At 43.0% G+C, this 22,507-nt stretch overlaps 1 protein-coding gene across 2 annotated transcripts in view; it reads right to left on the reverse strand.

The window, feature by feature from the left end:
- The window catches only part of MBOAT2 (membrane bound O-acyltransferase domain containing 2), a 66,990-nt gene that overhangs the window by 25,355 nt on the left and 19,128 nt on the right, over window positions 1-22,507 (reverse strand). The window contains exons 2-3 of one of the 2 annotated variants that reach the window (XM_033143068.1): window positions 20,630-20,775; window positions 19,936-20,013 (exon numbers count right to left, since the gene is read on the reverse strand). The exons of the other annotated variant lie outside the window; for it this stretch is intronic. Coding sequence (XP_032998959.1) covers window positions 19,936-20,013; window positions 20,630-20,775 — 224 coding nt within the window. The remainder of the gene's footprint in view (window positions 1-19,935; window positions 20,014-20,629; window positions 20,776-22,507) is intronic. 2 annotated transcript variants of the gene reach the window in all.

Below are 22,507 nucleotides of genomic sequence, written 5' to 3' on the forward strand. Positions count from 1 at the left end.
GGTGTTAACAGCTTTTAAGAAATTCACAGAGTACCGGTAGTTCCTCCCATCAATAACCCTCATGAGTGTTTTCAAACTAACAAGTGGGGAATTCGGGGGGTGATTCAGATAATAAAACATTTTCCATACTACAGAACAGTCATCAGAGGTATTACTTCTGCAAAACGGTGGCTATTCAAGTATTTAGTAGCAGCATTCATGATGTTCAGACTTACTGGCCTTCTTTCTAATGATGAGTATGAAAAAAAAAATACTATTCAAAAGCAAGACTCACGAGTAATGCCACTGTAAATCCAAAATTATTCACCTCATCTTTGAAAGAGAGACCTTTCTGGCCTTCAATTAGTTTCACGTTAATCCTTTCATCAGAAGAAAAGCCTGCAGCGAGAAGGCATCTTCCTGAAAGTCGCAAGTTTGTTATCCTTCCTGTAATCGTCCTCATCCAACTGATAAGCATGAAACAGCATTTCACTCCATCAGTGGGGGACAAACTCTTTAGGCAGCCAGTCCCTTTCAAAATTATTTTCCTAGTGTCCATGTTAACAGGCATGTCCACTATCATTCTGCCACCCATTTTATGCGGCACGCTTGGAAAATCTGTGAAAAGGCGTTACAGCAACAAAAAAATGCCTGTGCACGTGCCGGGGTGCACCCAAAACTCTACGGAGGGTCACCAACAATGCAGTCCTATGAATGTCTACTCGTAAGCAAGTCCGTACAGAATTGTAGCCTCAAATGGCTGGCTTCAACTGGTATTGCAGGTTGCTCACCATTACAAAAGACTAGTTTGCTATTTTCTATACAACGGCTCTGGTTATCCACTGTACCTTTTATTATTTATTCCTTTTATTACTGAGTCTTTAGCCGTCTTCTTGTTCAAAATGTGTTTTGTGGGACAAACTGAATATTTTTTTTAAATATGAAAGCTGTTTAGAACTGCCATAAACAAAGACATAATAAAAAGATACAGACATAGTAAAGCAAAACTCTTAGTGGCTTAACTTTAACAGAGGACTGTTCTACCAGTTTCCTGACCGCAGCGGCCAGCGTAATAGCCCTACAACAAAAAAAAAAAAAAAAAAAAAAAAGCTACACAATTAACAATATCTTTAAAAATTACATTTGAGCAGTTTCTAAAGTTTACTTTTCCTTGTTTGGATATGCAAAGTTTGAAGTGGTAACACATTAAATGTACTATGAACACAAAGAAGCACATCACTGGCGATCAGACAAGGCTTTCGAATGGCAAAAGTTGCTGGCTGCCAGCTTTCTTCTAGGCAGAGACTGCATCAATTGATTAAATGCTAAGTATTGTTGCTACTTGTTATTTATAAAGGGCTGGCAATTGCAAAGTGCTTTACAAGCTTTATTGTGCTCTCACAACAGCTTTGTGATGACTATTATCCCCATTTTAAGAAAGGGAACCAAGGGTGACAGACCATGACCTGCCAAAAACAAGTCCATGACAAATGACATTTTCTCCCCATCTCTCCAGTTACTGAACCACATCAGCTCTTCAAATGGGGCTGTAATCTCTCATGGATTTCACTTGCACTGTACTGCTTATTTTTCAATGAATTATTTCCTTTAGAACCCTAACCCTAATGGTCCCTGCGCATTCCAGTAAACCAAGGCATTAACAACGAGGGATCTAGGAGACAGTTACATTGTTATTACTGCTACGCACCAAGGAAAAACAAGGGTCTTTACTATTTGTGCCTGTCAACATTTTGTGAAAAGACAAGCTGAAAATATCGCACACATTTTCTCCCTGGTTCTCAATAATGAAAACTGTAGGGAAATCAGAATCAGTCCTCAGATTGTCCTTTCAACCACTCAGGTTTGGATTTTTATTTTTTATTTTTTTACATCCCCTTGTCTCTTTCATATGTCTCCAAGACAGAAACAAAAGTGATTTATGCAGAATTATCTTGCCATCCTCCTCTCAATTCGTCTTTATATTGCAACATATACAGTACACCACAAATCTAATTATGGTGGGGTTTCAATTGTCATTTCTATGCATTCACTGAATAATTCATCAATGTCACAGCCTATATTTTTGTTTTCTCATTAAAATCTTGCAGCATGCTTCAACTTCTCTTGTCTGTTTGCTCCAGAAACTGATGACACTATATCTATGGCAGCAGCTGATATTCTCTGCTTTCATACTAGGGTTTTTCAGGCAAAAGCATCGTTATCTATGTAGCTTCCTCTGACTTAGCTCCCCTGATGTGACAATTAAAGTTAAACCAAACAGGGAGAGGAAAGCTATGGACATTCACATTCTTGAAAGCAACCTTTACTTTTTCAGTGATTTTGCAGGGAGGATGGACAGGAAGTTGTTTGGAGAGAGGAAGAAGGGAATGCACAAGCATGCACCAGAACAACTAAGCTAACACTTCCCCATCTTGTTGCAGTGGCAGAAAATCAAATAAAGCATGGCCCGGATGAGACAGACGACCTGATCCAATTATTGAGTGTAGTGTGCAGAACCAGGCTTGTTTGTGTCTTCCATTTACTGGATCAAAGTTGCTGCTTACAGATAAAAACGTACAGAAATCCTTGTCTCAGTATAGATACTAGATGCTGCACTACATTGTCTTCAATGGGGTGTGCATAGGTATACTCATATTGTGTCTGGATCCCACAGAAGGCAATGCAGTATGGAGACATTTGCATTCAGAAATGCATCCCATTTAAGATGCAGTTCTTCACGGAGTAAGTGACAGTTGCACGGAAACCTTCTCTGAATGCCAAACTCCCCAGAGAGATTCATCGCCTGCCAGCACTGTGTAGTAGAACAGGGAGCAACAGCATGGTTGCCTTTGCAACAGGCCAACACTTTCACTTACCCCATCCCCTCCATTCAAAGCGAAACAATGTGAAGGCCTCATTTGCCCTTGATGAGATCATTGTGCTGGCTATGTGCTCCTTGATTGGCTGAGAGCACATTGACAGCAAGAATGGGGGGGCACTTTGTTTAGGAAATAGAACTAAAGCATCTCCTGAGAGACAGGTAACATTACAGGTGCAAGGGGGGAAAATGCATGTAAGCTTGTGTGCCCTCTAAATGTCCCTTTTCATGCCAAAAATCCTCTCCCCCCCCCCCGATAACTTGGTTCAATCCTAGTGAGAAAGCAACCAAAGTGGTATAGACCCTAATAGAGTTTTGGTTCTCTTCTTCTCTAAGTTATTTTAGCACACAGAGCATGTCTATTACACACATCTCACTCTAAGCAACATACTGTCTGTCTCTGCACGTCAAACAAAACCATGGTTTGGCACTACATGCTGCCATGAACCTTGGTTCTATGCTTATGTCTACAACAGAATATTTCACTTCATCCCAATCTGCTTCCAACTTTCCATATCCTTTTGCTTCAAATGTCCCCAGTTTTGACAGCCACCAAAAACAGCTGGGTCATATTTTTCAAGCTTCCATATCATTCAAGAAAGCAGCTGATTGGATCACCAGCTCTGCAGCAGAAAAGGAAATGCCCAGCTGCTCAAAATACCATTTCCAAATACAGCTGTTGCTAATATAATAAATTGAAACCATTTCCTGTAATTCTGTAAATACCTGGGTATTTCCAGCAAGCTTATACTTCACAACATTAGCAGAATACTTTGCATTACACTTAACAGTAGGGAGTGGCAACATGCATATATGAGGTATACAGACTGTTTCTTTGATTGAATTAATATTTCTGTAGGAAAAGTGAAATGTGAAGTAGCCTGGAGGCACTGATACTTAGTAAGTGGTTGTTGTTCCTAATCTCAAAGGAGTAAGCAAAAACTAAGTATAGGCTCTTGACACTCTGCTTTATCCTCATTGACCTCATATGCTAGATGTGCTTTTTTCCCCCAAGCAATGCATGGCTTTTTAAGACCACTTCAAAATTATCTGTACACCTATTGTTAAAATTGGGTACTTTTATGTGAGTAGAATACCGATTCTACACTACAAAATTCTTACATCATATGGCTTCCCCTCCCCCCCCAAAAAAGAATACAAAGAGCAAAACCCCTCAAACATGCAGTAAAAGACTGGTTTTGACCTTTACAGCTTTTTCTCAACAGGCATTTTCTTTTCTGCAACGCATGCAGATTCTCGTTTTACCAGAGACACAGAAATCTAACAGCAAAAGACACTTTGGTAGAGGAAAGAAAAAAGCAATTATTCTTTCTGGGGGAAAGTTGCAAATGTTGGAAAATGTAATTTTGAATAGCTGAAAAACTGAATGCTCATTGGGTCATTTCTAGGAATAAAACCAATCTGGTACTGTTGTGTCGTGGGTCTCCCCCGCACCCAGTTGATACTATACACGTAATCTTTCAAGTGTTGCGGAGGTCTTCGAGTCCTACCGGATCGCCTAACCCCCGGTGTGTCACTCCTTGGACTGTCCGTGGTCAGACTTCTCTCCCCAATAACCTCGGGTACCTCAGCTGGAGCTGTGTCACTAGCTGACTCTCTAGGCTGACTAGTTGTCCCCGGGTTAGGTTCATCAGTGGTGATCTCGGCTTCCTGACTTTCTGAGCCCACAGCTTCCTGACTCTCTGAGCCCTCCACCCCCTGTGGCCCGGAGTCATCCTGACTAGGCTGCTGCGATTCACTGGACGCCGGCAGAGTTGTGCGCGGCTCCTCCCCACCCGGGCTTACCCTGCTTGGAAACCGGCGCCTTAGCTGGTCAATGTGGCGGCGCATTACTCTGCCATCCTCTAACGTCACAAAATATGACACTGGCCCACTGGGTCGGGTGACCACCCCCGGCACCCATGCTGGTCCCCTTGCATAGTTCCGGACCCAAACCAAATCCTCTGTTGACAGGCATCGGGTTCTGTCACCCTCGGCAGCCGGTGGTTCTCTTGTATCGCGGCCCGGCACCTTGTCAGGGTGGACATAGTCTAGGATTGTGGCTAACCTCCTCCCCATTAATAACTCAGCTGGAGACTTGCCTGTAGATGCACACGGCGTAGTGTGCTGCAGGAACAACATCCTTGCAATGCGAGCAGACCAATCCCCTTCCAGCAGGCGTGCAATTGAACCCTTGGCCGTGCGCACCATCCGTTCGGCTTGACCGTTTGAGGAAGGGTGAAAGGGGGCAGAAGTTACCCCTCTAATGAAGTTATCGGCCAGGAATGCCCTGAACTCTTGGGACACAAAAGCCGCCCCGTTGTCTGATACAATGGTCTCGGGTAACCCATGCGTTGCAAACAAGGTGCGAAGGGCCCTGATTACAGCAGCTGAGGACATGTTTGGAACAATTGAGACCTCCAGCCATTTCGAGTAGGCGTCAACTACAATTAAGAATACCTTTCCCTGAAACGGCCCTGCAAAATCTACATGGAGCCGGCTCCACGGGTTCTTAGCCCGCTCCCACCAATGCACTGGTGCCCTGGGCATTTCTGGGTGCACCTCCTGGCACGCTCGACAGGTGCGCACCCATTGTTCAATGTCCTTGTCCATGCCTGGCCACCACACATAGCACCTGGCTAAAGATTTCATCCGAACCATGCCTGGATGACCCATGTGTAATGTGTCTAACACCTCATTCTGTAGGGACCTTGGAATAACCACCCTATCGCCCCACAATATGCAACCCTTATGGAGGGACAGCTCATTTTGTCTTGCCATAAAAGGTCTAAATTTCTCTTCCTGAGTCCCACTTGGCCATCCCCTCCCCACCCACACAAGGACACGGGCGAGGACGGGGTCCCTTTTAGTTCTCGCGGCGATGTCGACGGCAGTCACGGGTGGTCCGGGAAGTGTCTCCATCATCATGACATGCTCGGCCGGAGCTGGGTCGTCGTCGGCTGCTCCAGGTAGTGGTAGACGACTCAGCGCGTCCGCATGGCACAACAGCTTACCCTTCACATGACACAGTTCGTATTGAAATCCATTCAAAAAGATGGACCATCGAAGCATGCGTGGGGACAAGATTTGAGGCGTTTGTTTATGCGGGCTGAACAAACCCAGCAAAGGCTTGTGGTCCGTTTGAATTGTGAAAGGGCGGCCGTACACGTAGTCATGAAACTTCTTGATTCCTGTGACTATAGCCAGTGCCTCCTTATCGATCTGGGCATAGTTCCGCTCTGTGGGGCTCAAGGTTCTGGAATAGAATGAGATTGGACGCTCCGACCCATCCACCTCCCTGTGACTCAAGACAGCCCCCACGCCATATTGTGAGGCATCACACGCCAGCACCAATGGTTTAGCAGCATCATAGTGGGCAAGTGTACTTTCCTTTGACAGCACGCCCCGCAGCGTTTCAAAAGCTCTCTGTTGTGGTTGCCCCCAACGCCATGCACACTTCTTTTGGAGTAGCCGATGCAGTGGTTCGGCTATCGATGCCTTGTGTGGCACAAAGGCGTGATAGAAATTGACGAGGCCTAAGAAGGACTGCAGCTCAGCCTTGTTACTAGGTGTCGGTGCTGCGGCGATAGCCTTAACCTTGTCTTCCATGGGGTGGATGCCAGCAGCATCAATTCTGTACCCTAAGAAGTTCACAGCTGCTACCCCAAAACTACATTTCTCTTTTTTAAGTTTCAACCCCGCATCCCGGAATTTGCATAGGACTGTCTGGATGCGTCCCAGTAGTTCTTGAGCATCCTTGCCCGCGATTAACACATCATCAAAATACGGCAGGACACCTGGCAGGCCCCGTAACAGGCGCTCCATAAGACTTTGAAATATGCCAGGTGCCACGCTGACTCCAAACTGCAGCCTATTCACCTTAAAGGCGCCCTTGTGCGTCACAATTGTCTGGATTTCTGCGGACGCTGGAGTCACTGGAAGCTGCTGGTATGCCTGTGCCAAGTCAATCTTTGCAAACACCTTGCCCCCAGCCAGCTTCGCTAATAGTTGGGACACTACTGGAATTGGATAAGAGTTGCCCCTGATGGCCTTATTAATCGTACATTTGTAGTCCGCACAAATTCGTATTTCCCCATTAGCCTTCAGGGGTGTGACAATGGGTGTTTCCCATTTAGCAGAGTCCACTGGTGAAAGCACCCCTTGCTGTATTAGCTTCTCCAATTCAGTCTCTATTTTAGGCTGTAGCGCAAATGGAACCCGCCTGGGTTTGAGGCGGATTGGCACAACCCCCGGGTCCAGTTCTAAGTCAATTGGGGGCCCCTTATAACATCCTAACTCTCCATTAAATAGCTCCCCAAATTCCGTGTACAGGGTGTTAAATGTCTCGGAAGCTATCTAGACCGTGTTGAGCCCTGAGATTGCCAATCCTAAGGCCGGGAACCAGTCCGTGCCCAGCAGGCTAGTGCGCTTCCCTTTTGCGATCACAAGCTTTAATACGGCCTCCCTCTCGCGGAACTGTACGTTCACTGCGCACATCCCCAAAATGTCTATGCGGCCGGCGGAATAGGATTGCAGAGTAGCCGGGAAGGGTTCCAATCTCGGAAGCTTACCTCTAGGAAATAACGATCTGGCCGTGTCCTCCGAGACGATGGAGAATCCGGATCCGGAGTCCACCTCCATGTTACACGGCTTCCCTTCGATTAGGACCCGCACAGCTGGTTTCCCTTGGGCTGGAAATGGCACAGTTCTGCCCTCGATTTGCGTGAGGTAGTTGCAATCGTCGAGTTGGTGCGTCGCTGAGGATGTCCTCTGGCCTCTTGATTTCGCGGACCCCGACGTGCCACTCGACTTGCAGACCCTGGCTATGTGCCCCGTTTTCCCACAAGCATGACACGTTGCTTCTCGGAACCGGCACTTTCTTCTCTCATGTGATCCGCCGCAGCCAGGGCAGACCCCCTGTCGACCTTTATTTGCTGTGCTCTCCTGTCGCACCATCTCTATTCCCCGCACAGGGCTTTGGTTGGGGCTGACATCCTGGTTGTCCACGGTGTGGGTTGACTCTCCAGCTCTCTTTTCGGCTCGCTGGCCCGGGTTTTGCTCCTCTCTCTCAGCGCTTTCTGTCGCAATGGCCTCACGGAGCGCTGTCGAGAGATCCATGTCTTGTTTTGCTGCAATCCGCCTGCGGCCCTTGCTGCTGCGAAGGCCGCACACAAACCGATCCAGCAGGGCCTCCTCCAAGTTGGCGAATTTGCAGTGTCTTGCCAGCTTTCTTAATTCGGTGAGAAAAACTGCTACCGTCTCTCCAGGTCGTTGTTGCCTCTTATGGAATTCGATGCGCCATGTCATCTTCGACGCTGTAGGATTAAGGTGATTCGAGAGGTGTTCCGTAATGCTCGCGAACGACGCCTCCCGCAGTGTTGTGGGGGCCAGAATTGCCCGAGCCAACTCAAAGGTCTCTGCCCCGCAGCAACTCAGGAACAACGCCTTTTTCCTTTCCTCGTCGGTGACCCCTTTTGCAGCCACACTGAATTCAAAGCGCTCGAGGTAAGCATCCCAGGCCTCAGTTGCTCCGGGCTGAAATGGTTCCATGAACCGTGACGCAGCCATATTGGTAGATTGATCTGTCCTGTCAGTCACAGGGAGTCTTGTCGCCAGAATCAGGTCGCTAGGGTCAGCAGCCCTCAGCCGGCCTAATTCAATCCCACCTTCGTCGCCAGTATGTTGTGTCGTGGGTTCTGGTAGCAAGAAGTCCAGCAACACTTCTTAGTGAAAACAGCTCTTTATTGTAAGGGATAAGACAAGACTGGGGATAGGGGGTAGGGAAAGCTCTATTTATAGACACATTGGGACTGAGGGAAAAGATACATTTTAGCGGGAACCAATAATATTCAAACTTTCCGGCGGGACCCAATCAGGCTGTGGATTGTGATTGTACACTTCAAATTAACCAATAACAATACTTTACCCTGCTGCCAGAATATCTTATTTAATACACAACAGGTACAGCACCTTTGTTAATTTTATTTTCGCTTTCAACACACATTGGTGCAACTGTGTGCAATTTTTTTTCTAAATGGCTTGAGTCTGTGACAGACTACCTGTTTTGAAGCCAACAATGGAGCTATAAGATGAAGTCTGAAAAGCTCCTCCAAAATACAAGCCATGTTTTTGCACGTGTGTTGGGGCATTTCTTAAAATGTGCAGCCTATGAAATATCACCATATATTAAAAACAGATCTATGCACATGTGGCATCACACACTCTGCATTCCACTTGTTCATGAAAAGGAGAGTAAAAGCACAAGAGGATGCTTCCAAACAAGAGGTCTTTGTTACTTCCCAACTCGGAGAACTGTGGTTAGTCTTGCCAAAAATCCAGATTCAACCTTTTAATTTATGAGCCTGCCTTGTTTCCCCAAGTTCAGACACCACAAGGAATTTTATTTAGTTTAAAAATGGAAAGTGAAAACTTCTAAATCACAACACTGTGGCCATGTCAGAGGAGGGTAGGGGGTGGAAATATGCACAGGCCTGAGGCTCACTGCTAAACCTTAGATCAGGCTTCCTCAATCTCGGCCCTCCAGATGTTTTTGGCCTACAACTCCCATGATCCCTAGCTAGCAGGACCAGTGGTATTATATACAGCAATTAACGCTTACACTTGTTTCAGGCAAAAGAGAGCTGTCAAAGTCATTAACTGAGTTGCCCCCAGCCACATAGTTGCTTGTAGTAAAGCCAAATATTGGAGCTCAAGTTTATGGCAGCTTTCAAAGAGTTCCTATGTGCAGGCAAAAGTCACCTAGAATGCCTTTCCAAAGTTCTATTCTTGCCTTTCCAGAAACACAAGCTTTTAGAAAAGCAGCCAACTGGAAACTTGACAGAATGAGGTCTTAATTAGGGCCATGAACAAACTATCATACCTTGCATTCACCGGTCACAGACAGTGAACTAGAAGCCACACAGAGAGAAAAAATTAACCTAAAAGACTAACCTAAAAAAACTAACCTAACTTGAAAGAATATCTCTGTTAAAAGAAATAAAAAGAGGACGAAAGTAAAACAAAGTTCCTACATACAAAGTCAACATTGGGCATGCTACTACTTGCTTCTCAATGATCTTAACAGTGTGGATTAAAGAAATACCTTAGTAAAGAGGAGTTCGAAAAACCCAAATTCCTACTAAAACAAGAACTGTGGGGAACTGTCAAGGAGCAATTAGTTTTTGTTTTGATTCAGACCATTTGATCACATCTAAAAGTATGCCATGCCTACCTATCAAAATGGGCTGCAAGGTTAAAGGCCCTTTGAAGTTAAGAAGGGCTTTGATATAGACAGCAATTGCAATTAGACATGAAAAACCAACATCAAGTAAAGTAAGACAACACTGCTGAGCACATACTTTTACATCTATGCTTTTTCTGGCGTTTTACTGTATACTGGCACAATGCATACAGACAAAAGCAGAGACACCATGATGTAGCATGGATGCAGGAACCAGTGTTAGAAACTGAGATATAAAAGCTATTCGCCATATGGCCCCTTAAACCTGGGTTATGGGTGCAGTAAAGGAATGTTTGGGAACCCTTTTTTGCACAAGATTACAAAGCTGAAAATGAATTGTGCTTATTGTCAGTACCAGCTAAAATCTGACTCGCGCAATAGCACCGGGGGGCGGGGGGGGGGGGTCTGCTATGCACCAGCCAGCCAGATTGTACAGATGTCAGGAGCCATCCTGGCACCCAGGTATCTTCACTTGGTCTCAAGCAGCCAATAGCCAGGTGCATAATGCGCCCAGCGCCTGGCTAATTTCGAACACTGCCTGTAACTTACCAATTTTTCTTCAAAATAATCAAGTAATAATCAAGTGGGGAAACTAAAAAACAAACTAAAAAACAACAACCTCTTCCAGTCCCCCTTTGCAAGTGTTTAAAAAGATAAGCAATAAATTAAACATGTGTAGCCCTCCATAACTGACATGATATTCATATATATTGTAAATTGAAGTACAAGTCATAGTTTATAAGAAGTCATGACCTGAAGAAGCTGTGTACTGACTGAATATATTTGTATCTGATATTGGAAACAGCGTTCAAATATAGCATAAAAAGCAATGCACACTTACTAATACATTATTATTATTATTATTATTATTATTATTATTATTATTATTATTATTATTATTATTATTGTTTTAATCATTTCAACTAGAAAACAAAACGAATGTAGAAAGTGCCGTTGCCTAAACTGGTTCACCTTGAAATAGTAAGTTAAACTATGGCTTAGCAAGATCACACAAACAGTGCATATTCTTGCTATGCCATACTTTGGGCTTACAGTGTTGTTGAAAAGAGGCCTATTTTTAAAACGTTGCTAAGAATCATCTGTATAGTCTAGCACAAAAATGTGGCTGTTCCATTGACTTCACTAAAATGCTCCAGTGCCCTTGAAACACAGTACTGTACTCTGTTGTATATGATGCGGGGGGGGGGGGGGGATTGTAACAAGCAGGTCTGACTCTTGCTATTCTGAAATTCCCCCAGCCTAATCCAAAAATAACAGCTCATCTCAGCACTCTGTAGTGATAAAGCAGTTTCAGGCTGCCAGATTATTAAATGGCAAGTCAATTAACAATCTTGCACGTAACCAATTAATAGTATAAGATGTTTGCTTCAAAGCACAAACCAACCCTAATTAACATGACTCACATTGAAGAGTGCAGTTATTTCCCCCCCCCCCCCGGCCTAAACCTTTTTAGAAGGAGAAGTTTATTGAATGTAATGTTATTTTCTATTATGTATTATTATATCAGTTCTTTTGTCCCTTTCTTCTCTGGTGTACAATCCCTAGAGATTCACAGCGTAGCCACTGAGCTCCACCGACACACTTGCAGTAAACACACAAAGTCAAGTCCTCGTCATTGAAAGATTTTTTCCAAGCTAACACACCAACATTCCAAAGAACAACCTCATCTGTTCCTCCAATGCATGCCTTTCCCGCCAACGACTTCTAATCTCATTTTACAAGCAACCTTGTATGCTGTGAAGATGCTGAAAAGGAACATACGTTTCACTGATTCCCCCCCCCCCCAATGCATCTGATTTTGTAGCGGAGTCCGATTTATTTGACAGGAATAGTTTGTTGCTGTAATAAAAGCACGCAAGCAGTACGAGTATGACTCAGAGCTCATTTGCTCCCAGTCAAATCACTTGGCAGCCTGACAGGTGGAGTAACCAGCCTTACAGAAGCATCAGTAAAGGGATACAGTTGCTGCTTTCAATGAAAACTGAATAGACAGTGAGAAAGAAATGCCTTCACCCTTTGAAGTTCTCGTTTGAGGGATTGAAAACAAAGCACTGTACGACAGGATTGTAATACACACACAAAAAAATAATAATCTGTGGAATAGCCGGCTTAACCTGTCCACGTTCATCAGCAGATATAACTGAGCTTAGAAGATAAAACTTCTACAAAAACCTAGCTGGGTGGTAATTCGATCCTCATCAAGCTTTCTTTTCTTTTTGAAAGAGCAATGGAACCCATACAGGCTCTAAACTTTCTTTCCTCAGGAAAAAAACCCAACCCCCAATGCATCTCCCCAAACTGTTCATGAAACTAGGGGAGGGGGGACATTTCAAAAGCAGTTAGCCATATGGCACAGATGCCATGAAATGCAGTCAACCGTGTACACCTAAAATCTTTGCTAGGAAGTACAGTTCATCCTTAGCATACTGGACTGTATCATCATTATTTCTGCCCTTTCACAACTACAAAACCTGGAGGTTTTACTGTGATGCTTTATACCAGCCTTTCTCAACCTTGGGTCCCCAGATGTTTTTGGCCTACAACTCTCATCATCCCTAGGTAGCAGGACCAGTGGTCACGGATGATGGGAGTTGTAGGCCAAAAAAATCTGGGGACCCAAGGTTGAGAAAGGCTGCTTTATACAGAGCTACCGTACATGTTTTTAAGGGGATGCGGCTCCCCTCTTCAAATATGCAATAGCATCACATGGTGTGTGTCCCCATACATATATACATATACATATACGTGTGTGTGTGTGTGTGTGGCAGGAACTGTTAACAAGAACTAATCAAGACTAATCTTCAATCTTGAGATCTCCTGTGCATACCATAGCTCTTGCAAAGCTCGCTCTCTCTCTCTCTCTCTGCTGTTGCACGTAATTATGCATTTGTATCATAAATTTTGCTATTCCATATATGGATTAGTTTCACCGCAGTGCGTGGAGACAGGCAATCAAGTCATGCATCCATCGCAGTGGCCAGAGGAGGAAAGCACAGAGAGAAGAAGAAAAGCCATGGTGCATCTGCAGCAGCACAACTGGACGGAAGCCTTCCTCTGCCCCAGTTGTAACAAACCTTTCTCTCCCGCATCGGTCTCTACAGCCACAGCAGGTGCTGCAACCTTCCAACAGCTTGACCTCACCCCCAAAGGTGCACTCCTCCATTGCCTCCCGAAACAGATGGATCCTACTCTGGATCTCTACTGTCTATATCATCAAGCTAAAGTGCCACTATTATTGCTCCCAACTTCACAAGCAACTCACCCACAGTTCCCTTTGGTCTATCTAGATGCTCTCAGCAAACCCCTAGGACTAGCCTACCTTTCCAGAGGTAGCAGAGAGTGCAGGGACCAACGCTGGGGAGGACTGGTGCATAGGTGGGGGGTTTTTTAAGCTGCAGCCAGTCCATAAAAGGCAACCCGCACTCTCATGGAGCATCATTTCCAGAATCTAATTTTGTCTAATTTAGTAACAATATAGGATATTTGCAGGAAAAATAATAATAAGTGGGCTGGGAAAGATTACACACTTCCGTCCATTCGATTTCTTCCCTGTGTATACCCTTCAGCCTCCAAATTAATGTTGAGAGAAATCCAGGTTTGGACACTCCTAGGATTCCCTCTAAGCACTCATTTGTATTTCCTCGTTAGCTGTATTTCTGGTTCTGACTCCACCTGACTCTCCCTGCCCATACAGCATTTTTACATTCATTTATTGCCACCAGAAACTCTATTTGCCGTCTAAGGACCGTTGTGTCACTCAACAGGAAACAGCTCTTTTTTAACAGAATGAAAGAAAAAGACAGAAAAAACACATGCACAGAAACTGAAACTGTCGTGTCATTCTTACAAATGTCATTATTACTTTTTTTTTTAAAAAAAGAAGTAACTTCTATTTTAGATTGATGTTAATCCTTAAATTAGACTGCTGCCGAGTGAAGGTCAGCAAGAACAATAGTTTAATATAGAGATTGAGAACCTGCTCAACCTCGTCAAATATTTTTTTTAATCTGCAGCCAGATTGACAAGACAGCTGAAGAGAAGGCAACTACAGGAAAAGAATGCGAGAGGGTAGGTTATAAATTACCAAGTCAAGGATGCTTAACAATGGAATAGAAACAAAAATCTGGCAAAAAATCTTGCAAACCAGACATTTCAAACAGTCTGCTCTAGGAAACTGTGTATGTTATAAATATGAATTTTGTATTTCTAGGCTCAGCGTCACATTTTCCACATGGTTCATGTATTCTCCATAACAAAAAAGCATTAAAAAATAGAAAAGTGACACACAAAAGGTATTAACAGATAAAGCAGCAACGTATATTTATAATTAGTTCTTAAACAGATCGCCTATGTTTTTAAGACAAGTCTTTAGCAAACTCTGTACAAAACAGAACCTGTCTTGGTCTCATGTAATAGAAGGCGTTCCTCCTCAATGCTCTTTTGAGAAAACCACAGTAATTACCCATTAGTTCAAGCCTTCCCTCTCAGAAACAATTCCTTGTTATTGTTTATTTGTCTTCCCAGGAGGAAATAAGATCCATCACAGTTGAATCTGTTCATTTTTCCCAACTGAGCACTTGCTGAGCCAGGTAATACTTGTTAGTTAACTGAATGTAAAGAAAAGCCATTACACATGTTTATGGCACAATAAATACGCAATTCTCACTCATTTGTTACTGGGAATTCAAACATTTTACCGGCAAAACATTGCTTTTGTTGCACAGAATTATGTCCTGTAATCATTTCTCACCTAATCCAGTGCAATCAATTGTGATACAAGTGTTACGTAAAACATGGCTGCAGAAATGTGTCCTGGGCATTTATTAGATACTGCCTGCGAGATTATTAGCAATGCAACACAAACTTCCAGGTGCTATTTTACGAACTTTCGGAATGGTAAATTAGGTGAGAATGCATGTCCTTACTAATTGTTTATATAAAATTAATCTCCTGTATATTAAGGTTTTTATTATTACCAAATGCACTTCTAAGAAATATTTGTGAACTACATGTAGAAATGTCTGTAACTTAAATTATGATTCTTAGAAGATGACACAAGCAATGTGCTCCCATCCTTCTGTCTGATTTTCTTGCTTTCAAAATTCTTCAAAGATATGCACTTCTCCTTTCCAGTGCTGAAACATAAATCTCCCATTCCAAAAGAACCCCACTGGCAACCACAAGCATCAATAAACCCCTTCAGTGACACTGTCTCTTCATGGATAGGTTGTGGGCATTGTTGCACTTCCGGTGCTAGCTGCGGAAAGTATAAGGAAATCCAACCACCATATTTTTTAGTTTCTTTGGTTATTACTGGTTCTGGGTTTTTTGTTCTCTAAACATACTGCAGGCAGCTTCGCTTGGAGGCACGGAAAATGTTTATCCTGCTTTGAGCTTTTTGAAACAATACAATAATGAGCTTTTTAAGGGCTGTTACTTCGAGGTCAAAGGGACCCAGGTGGCGCTGTGGGTTAAACCACAGAGCCTAGGGCTTGCAGATCAGAAGGTCAGCGGTTCGAATCCCTGCCACGGGGTGAGCTCCCGTTTCTCGGTCCCAGCTCCTGCCCACCTAGCAGTTTGAAAGCACGTCAAAGTGCAAGTAGATAAATAGGGACCGCTCCGGCGGGAAGGTAAACGGCGTTTCCGTGCGCTGCTCTGGTTTGCCAGAAGCAGCTTTGTCATGCTGGCCACATGACCCGGAAGCTGTCTGCGGACAAACGCTGGCTCCCTCGGCCGATAGAGCAAGATGAGCGCCGCAACCCCAGAGTCGGACACGACTGGACCTGATGGTCAGGGGTATCTTTACCTTTACCTTACTTCGAGGTCATCTCTTGGCATATGTGCTACAGAAGGCTTTGCCATGCCTAATCCAACCACAACATATTTACTTTTGCAACCAAATGCTATTTTTCCCTTTTGAGTGCTCAAAATATGTAAAATTGTCAGAAAACAGACAAAGGCAAGTATATTTACAAAAGAAGAAGAATACACTGCTCTAAGTGTCAAATCTGGGGCTTGTAAATCAGCTTCCAAGTAATTATCAAATCTAAAATACTGTTGTCTGCAGAATGGAAGACTTCCTAAGACACAACCATTTTTGCATTCAGTAGCCGATATACAACGAAAAATATTCTCCATTCATGTAAGTGATATTCAGCGCAATCCCAGACATGCCCATTCAGAAGAAAACACTGTTAATATCAATGGGGCTTACACTTACACAAGTTCCATAATGGTTTCTTATATGAGGCAAGTTTTCTGTTGAAAAAGGAATGTGCCGTTTGTCTATCTTAGCAGTTCTAGAAAGACTACCCGTATCCTAAACCATCTAGCAGGTCCAAGTTGGAAAGTGCAAGCATCCTGCTCAGCAAGAAACACACATTTCATATATCATTACTTCTGAAATGCAACACAAATTTCTTTCCGCAAGTAAACCAGCAACAACCATGCAAATGAACTTACATATGGGAGGGTAGTTTCACACCTCAAAATCTCCATCACATTTGCCATGGATATGCCAATTTTACACTCTGAGGTCCACAGCATATGCATGTGGCTATTTTAAGTGCACCTGTTGCCAATTTAGACTTTGCGTGTCTGTTTTCTGTGCCGCAAACAAAACTGCAACCACTACACTGTCTGAAGACGTCTAGAAAAGTGGTTTTGAATCTGACAGGGACAACATAATCTTCTAAATTTAATTTTTGGGGAATTTAAAAAAATGAACAGGTGTCTATTGATTACAGTGAAAAAGAAAAGCCTGAAAGCATGGCAAATGCAGGCAGCTGCTATAAATTACTATAAACATCCTGTTAGACTTCCTGTAATCAGCAAATGAATGGTACTTCATTCAATGCCAAGTCCAATTCCTCTCCTGCCCATTCCCAATAATATGGGAGGAGTAAACAAATTACACACAAATGTACAGTATAGTGAAACCAACAGGTTGGTCTTTCTTAACCAAGTTAAAAGCAGCCTATGAAGGTTGCAATTTTGAGATAGTGCTTGTAAACACCTATCAGAAGTTCTCCACAAAGAAAAGAAGCACAGGGAAGGAGAGTCAGCAGGAAAACTGCCAGCAGGTCAAGGGCTAAGCCCTTGGGCAAGCATACTGCTCCATCACTCAAAATCACAGCATCCCATCAGTGCTTTCCATTAAAGTGTTGCTGGAGTTTCAGTTTATGCAAATCTTCTCCATCAGGTTTTCAGCAAGTTAACATGGTATTAAAAATTTTAACTGCATCTGAATTACACATCAGTCCGAATCTAGTTATACTACACCTATGCTATAGGTTTGCACTCTTCCATAAATATGTTGGGAGGCTTCTATGTACACCAGCTTGCATCCCCTGTTCTATACTATCATTTCAAAGACTAACACTTTTAAGTAGACTTTCATAGCCATCCAAATTACACTTTGCCATACTGATGACTTGAACTATTGAACTCATAGTGTAATTATGTCAAATGTTCAAAGCATTTAAATTATATTATCTATAGTTTTCCATCTATATCTATCTATCTATCTATCTATCTATCTATCTATCTATCGTAACTCTGCTTCCTGAAATGGATGAATAAGGCATTTAATTGTTCCAAATGTGGATTCCTGGCCATGATAATATACAACAACGACATTTCAATATAGGCTATATATTTCAGTATATAACTCACTTTGGGAGCTCGCAAAGTATACGTGGGCTCATTTTAACACAAGCTGTCAAGATTCACATTCAATGCCAAAACAGGTAGAAGCAAATCTGCACCAAAGGGAAGGTGCACACAATTCCACAGCTCATTTCCAATTTGAAAGCCACAGTTAAATCTGCCACAGTCTCACTTTACATTTTTAGGTATATACCTAAAAAATGTAAAGTATAAAACAACCATACCAGGTTCCTTGCCATAGCAGGAGTGAGGCTTTGGACCAACACTGCTACAGATAAGTAAGAGCATCCTCTTGCAGTGAGTAAACACAACCCTCCATATGAAACAGTTCTATCACATCAGGCCCGTAAGCATTTGCTGTCTATGGCAATTCATATTACAGTATGACAGAATAAGAGAGAAACCAGCACATAGCATACACTTCCTAGATGACAGCAAAGATACGGAATAAAATGAACCCAGCTCAATAACAAATGACAAAACAACCCAAGCTATGCTTATCCAAGGATAAAATTGTGCCATGTAGTTTTTATTCCTCAGAAATGAGGTGGGAAAATTGAATGCTATTGAGGTTTTTTTTGTTTTGTTTTTTTACATGCTCACCTGGCAGGGGGAGTTTTCACTCAGATGTATTACAAGTGTGCAAGTCAGATAATTTATGAAGCAGCAATGAAAACGTGTTAACTGCTATGTACTTAAAATTACAGCAACCCACCCATCCCCTGGGCTTGTTTCTGTAAACAGTAGGTATGACAAAGCTTTTGGCACTTTGAATAGTAAAGAAAAGCAACACATTGCTACACAGGGTCTCTTCAGGGAAATACACATTGGAAACGGTAGTGCTTCAGGGTAGGAGTGTTTGCACTGATATCACAGACAATTTGTTCCTTTAAAGCAGGGGTGGCTAAAGTTTCTCGGCCGAAGGGCCAGTTTAACGTTCACTAACCCCTCCAAAGGCCTCGTGCCATTAGTGCTTGTGGCCACCCCACACTCTTGGCATGTATGTACACACAAAAACAACTCCAGCTGAGCAGTTATCACAGAATTGCAGAGTTGGAAGGGACCACAACGGTCATCTTTTTGCCCAATGTGGCAGTGGCAGCGGCGCAGCGGCAGTTGCCTCATGCGCAAAATAGTTAGGAGCGCAAAATTTCAACACCCATTGCTGCCTTGATACGGCTCCGTGCTTCGTCGCCAGGCTCCATTGAAAAGTGCTTCTCCAGGCGAACCTGGAAGTGACCTCTCCAGACAACTGAATGACTCTTCTTTTCTGATCTCTGTGGCTGTGATCTCCTGGGTACTTTGCATGCCTTAGGCCAGTGGTGGCCAAACTTGGCCCTCCAGCTGTTTTGGGACTACAATTCCAATCATCCCTGACCACTGGTCCTGTTAGCTAGGGATGATGGGAGTTGTAGTCCCCAAAGAGCTGGAGGGCCGAGGTTTGGCCACCACTGCCTTAGGCAGTTGAATGCACATAAGTACTATGTCCATTTCCCTCCCTCTAACCCAGTGTTTTTCAACCTTTTTTGGGCAAAGGCACACTTGTTTCATGAAAAAAATCACGAGGCACACCACCATTAGAAAATGTTAAAAAAATTAACTCTGTGCCTATATTGACTATATATAAAGTAATTCTCTTGAATTTTTCAATTTTTCCCACGGCACACCAGGCAACATCTCGCGGCACACTAGTGTGCCGCGGAACAGTGGTTGAAAAACACTGCTCTAACCCACCCACTCTGCATAGCCCTGGGCGCTCGCAACCCATGCTACGAAAGGCAGGGCCCAAACCCCAAACCCTTTGATTAACAGTCTCATGCTCTACCAGTTGAGCTATTGCAGACATCCTCTCTGCTCATTAAATCATCAATCTGATTAGTGGAGAGGGAGTAATTAGCATTTTCCATCAACATGTTGGGCCAGGTCCCCCAGGTCTGTATCTTCTTTTAAAAAAAAAAAAAAAAAAAGCCTACACGTTGACAGCAAAATTCAGTGTAGTACTGAATGGAGCCCCAGGAAAATCAGCTTGGAGGGCTATATCAGAGCTCAGGGAGGGTGGGGTAGCCATCCCTGCCTTAAAGCTCCACCCACCTGCAAATTATGTTCTTTCTCTTTCACTTTGAAAACATAGAAGTGTGTCAATACTCACTTGTGCATATTTTCCACTCCTATAATGATCATGATATAGTAGGAAATTCCACTTTGTATAACAAAATGTAAGGCATACCTAAGAATGGGGAAATGGTTACAAAGCTTGGTTAGCCAAAGTAGTTTGCGTATTTTGCCAATATTAATTTCAATTCTAAGCAGCAGCAGAAAAGAATATATGTTTTGCCCAGATTAACTCCGTCCAAAATGGTTATATTTACCCATTAATTTTGACAAAGGCTGTGTACAGGCAATAACTTTTAAAAAATGAGAACACCCTCCCATCAGATGTCAAGGAAATAAATATACAACTTTTTAGAAGACATCTGAAGGCAGCTCTGTATATTAACGTTTGATTAGTTATATTTGTTGGAAGCCGCCCAGAATGGCTGGGGCAACCCCACCAGATGGGCAGGGTACAAATAATAAAATTATTATTGCTGTGATACCCATAGTAACTATGTTCACTGTGCATGTCCCAACATGGTCCATGGTCATATTTGTTTTGTAAGGTTTGTAGTACTTCAAACAGAAAAGCAGACAAGCCTTGAAATCAAGCAGCACTGATACAACAGCTAGCAGGACCAGTGGTCAGGGATGATAGGAACTGTAGCCTGAAAACAGCTGGAGAGCCAAATTTGGACTAGAGAAACCAAAGCCTGGATACAGCAGAAGAGAAAAATCAAGTTACTTACCATCCAAAACAAAAAAGTGCAAGATAAAGGCCCAAAAGGGTGGCAACAACATGCCTTATAAATGGACTAGTTTTGCTTGAATGAAGGTAAGTTCGGAACCAGGTAGCAGCAAGCAAAGCAAAGAGCTGGCACACTACAAAGTTGACCTGCGGAGAAAAGAAAACTCTCATCATTTTTTGCGGTTAAGTGCTTATTGTTGCAAAGCAATATGGCAACCAAGTCTTTCTCATTTTAAAAGCCAATCTTCTTGAGAATCATATGAATCATTTGTGAAGCTGGTACAAATCTCTAAACATCACATCTATCATAAAACCTTTGATGCTCCAGAAACATTTCCCACAGCTGTTACCAGATGTGGATCCAACATTTCAAATTAAATCAGTTTCAAAGACACTAACAATTGGTCCAAATCATATGCCGGAAACACAGGAAGATTGTTTTAATGTAATTCATTCCAATAGGAAAGTTGCATTCTAATCTTGCAAACGCAAGATTAGTAAGTAAAAACACTTATCTGTAGGAACAGAAAAAGTTATGAAGGCAACACATGCCAGAATATTAACCCAAGTTCTTACCATATAAAAGAATGAAAGCTACAGTATTTATAAATTGAGATAAAAATTGGTGACTATAAGACATTAGATACCATTAAAACTCAAAGTACATGTATTATTTTCATAATCAGATAATGCGTAAGATGCACTGTCTATGTGACAGGTATACAGAACTACAGGTCTGCTCCAATAAGCCTTTTAAGTGTTGCCATTGAATATGCAATGCCAGTTTCTTCAAGCTATTTCTGCCACATAAGCATGCATCTATATACATACAAAAATACTACAGCTGTTTTACCAAATGTAAAGCATATAGTACAAATCAGACGAACGTACTCCCTGTTATTAGACCTCATGGCAAAACTCAACAAAGACTCTCTGCAGGCCACTTCTGAGAGGTGAACAGGGCCACCCACCTGTTATCACATGCCATCAGGTGATTCAACTGACAAATGCACTCTAAATGCGCTCCAGTTTATTCTTTTACCGCCCTGGCTTGAAGTTACCGGTAAGCCACAGCTGCAATGATTCCTGCTAAATGCAGGGCTTGCGTTCAGCACCAAATGCAAGCCCTTGCTTTTGGCAAGGATCAGCTTCTAGTGCTCCCTGTAGGGCTTGTATTTCATTCCCAATTTAAAATGCATCAAGTCAACCCCTGCATGTATATAACTTAAAAATCTTGAGAGGCAGATAGTTTCTAACAATGACCTTCATTATCCTGAGTTAGATATAAGTACAGTGGTACCTCTAGTTGCGGACACAATCCGTTCCAGGGTGCCACCTGCACCCTGAAAAGTCGGCAACCAGAGTGGCACTTCTGAGCAAGCGCAGAGCGCAATAGAGCACTTCTGCGCATGTGCGAAGTGCGCAGAATGCTTCTGTGTGCGCACGGCGAAACCCGGAAGTAAACACTTCCAGGTTTGCCAGGTTCGCAAGCCGAAAAGACGCAACATGAAACTAACGCAACATGAGGAATGACTGTACTGTTCATTGGAAACTCTAAAACAGACAATTTAGAGCTCTGGAAATGTCCTTTTTCAGATTGGAGATACCCCACCATTCTGTAGAATGTTATTTTGGAATTCAGAGGAGACAGCCATACGCCACAAAACTAATTTAACACCATTTAATATTGTGGTTTTTTAAAAAAAAAAATGATTTTGTGTCTGGATAGTGATCTGTCGAACATCTTATTGAGACTCATTTTTTATTCAAGGAAGGCAAACTGCAAAGACAAGTGTTCATGTTTGACCTACAGCTTTCATGAGTCCCAATGGTTCAGAGGAGTTCAAATGTTATCAAACATACAAATTGTGTTTGACAG

This window comes from Lacerta agilis, chromosome 3 (genome assembly GCF_009819535.1).
Source record: "Lacerta agilis isolate rLacAgi1 chromosome 3, rLacAgi1.pri, whole genome shotgun sequence".
In the NCBI taxonomy this organism is placed as follows: domain Eukaryota; kingdom Metazoa; phylum Chordata; class Lepidosauria; order Squamata; family Lacertidae; genus Lacerta; species Lacerta agilis.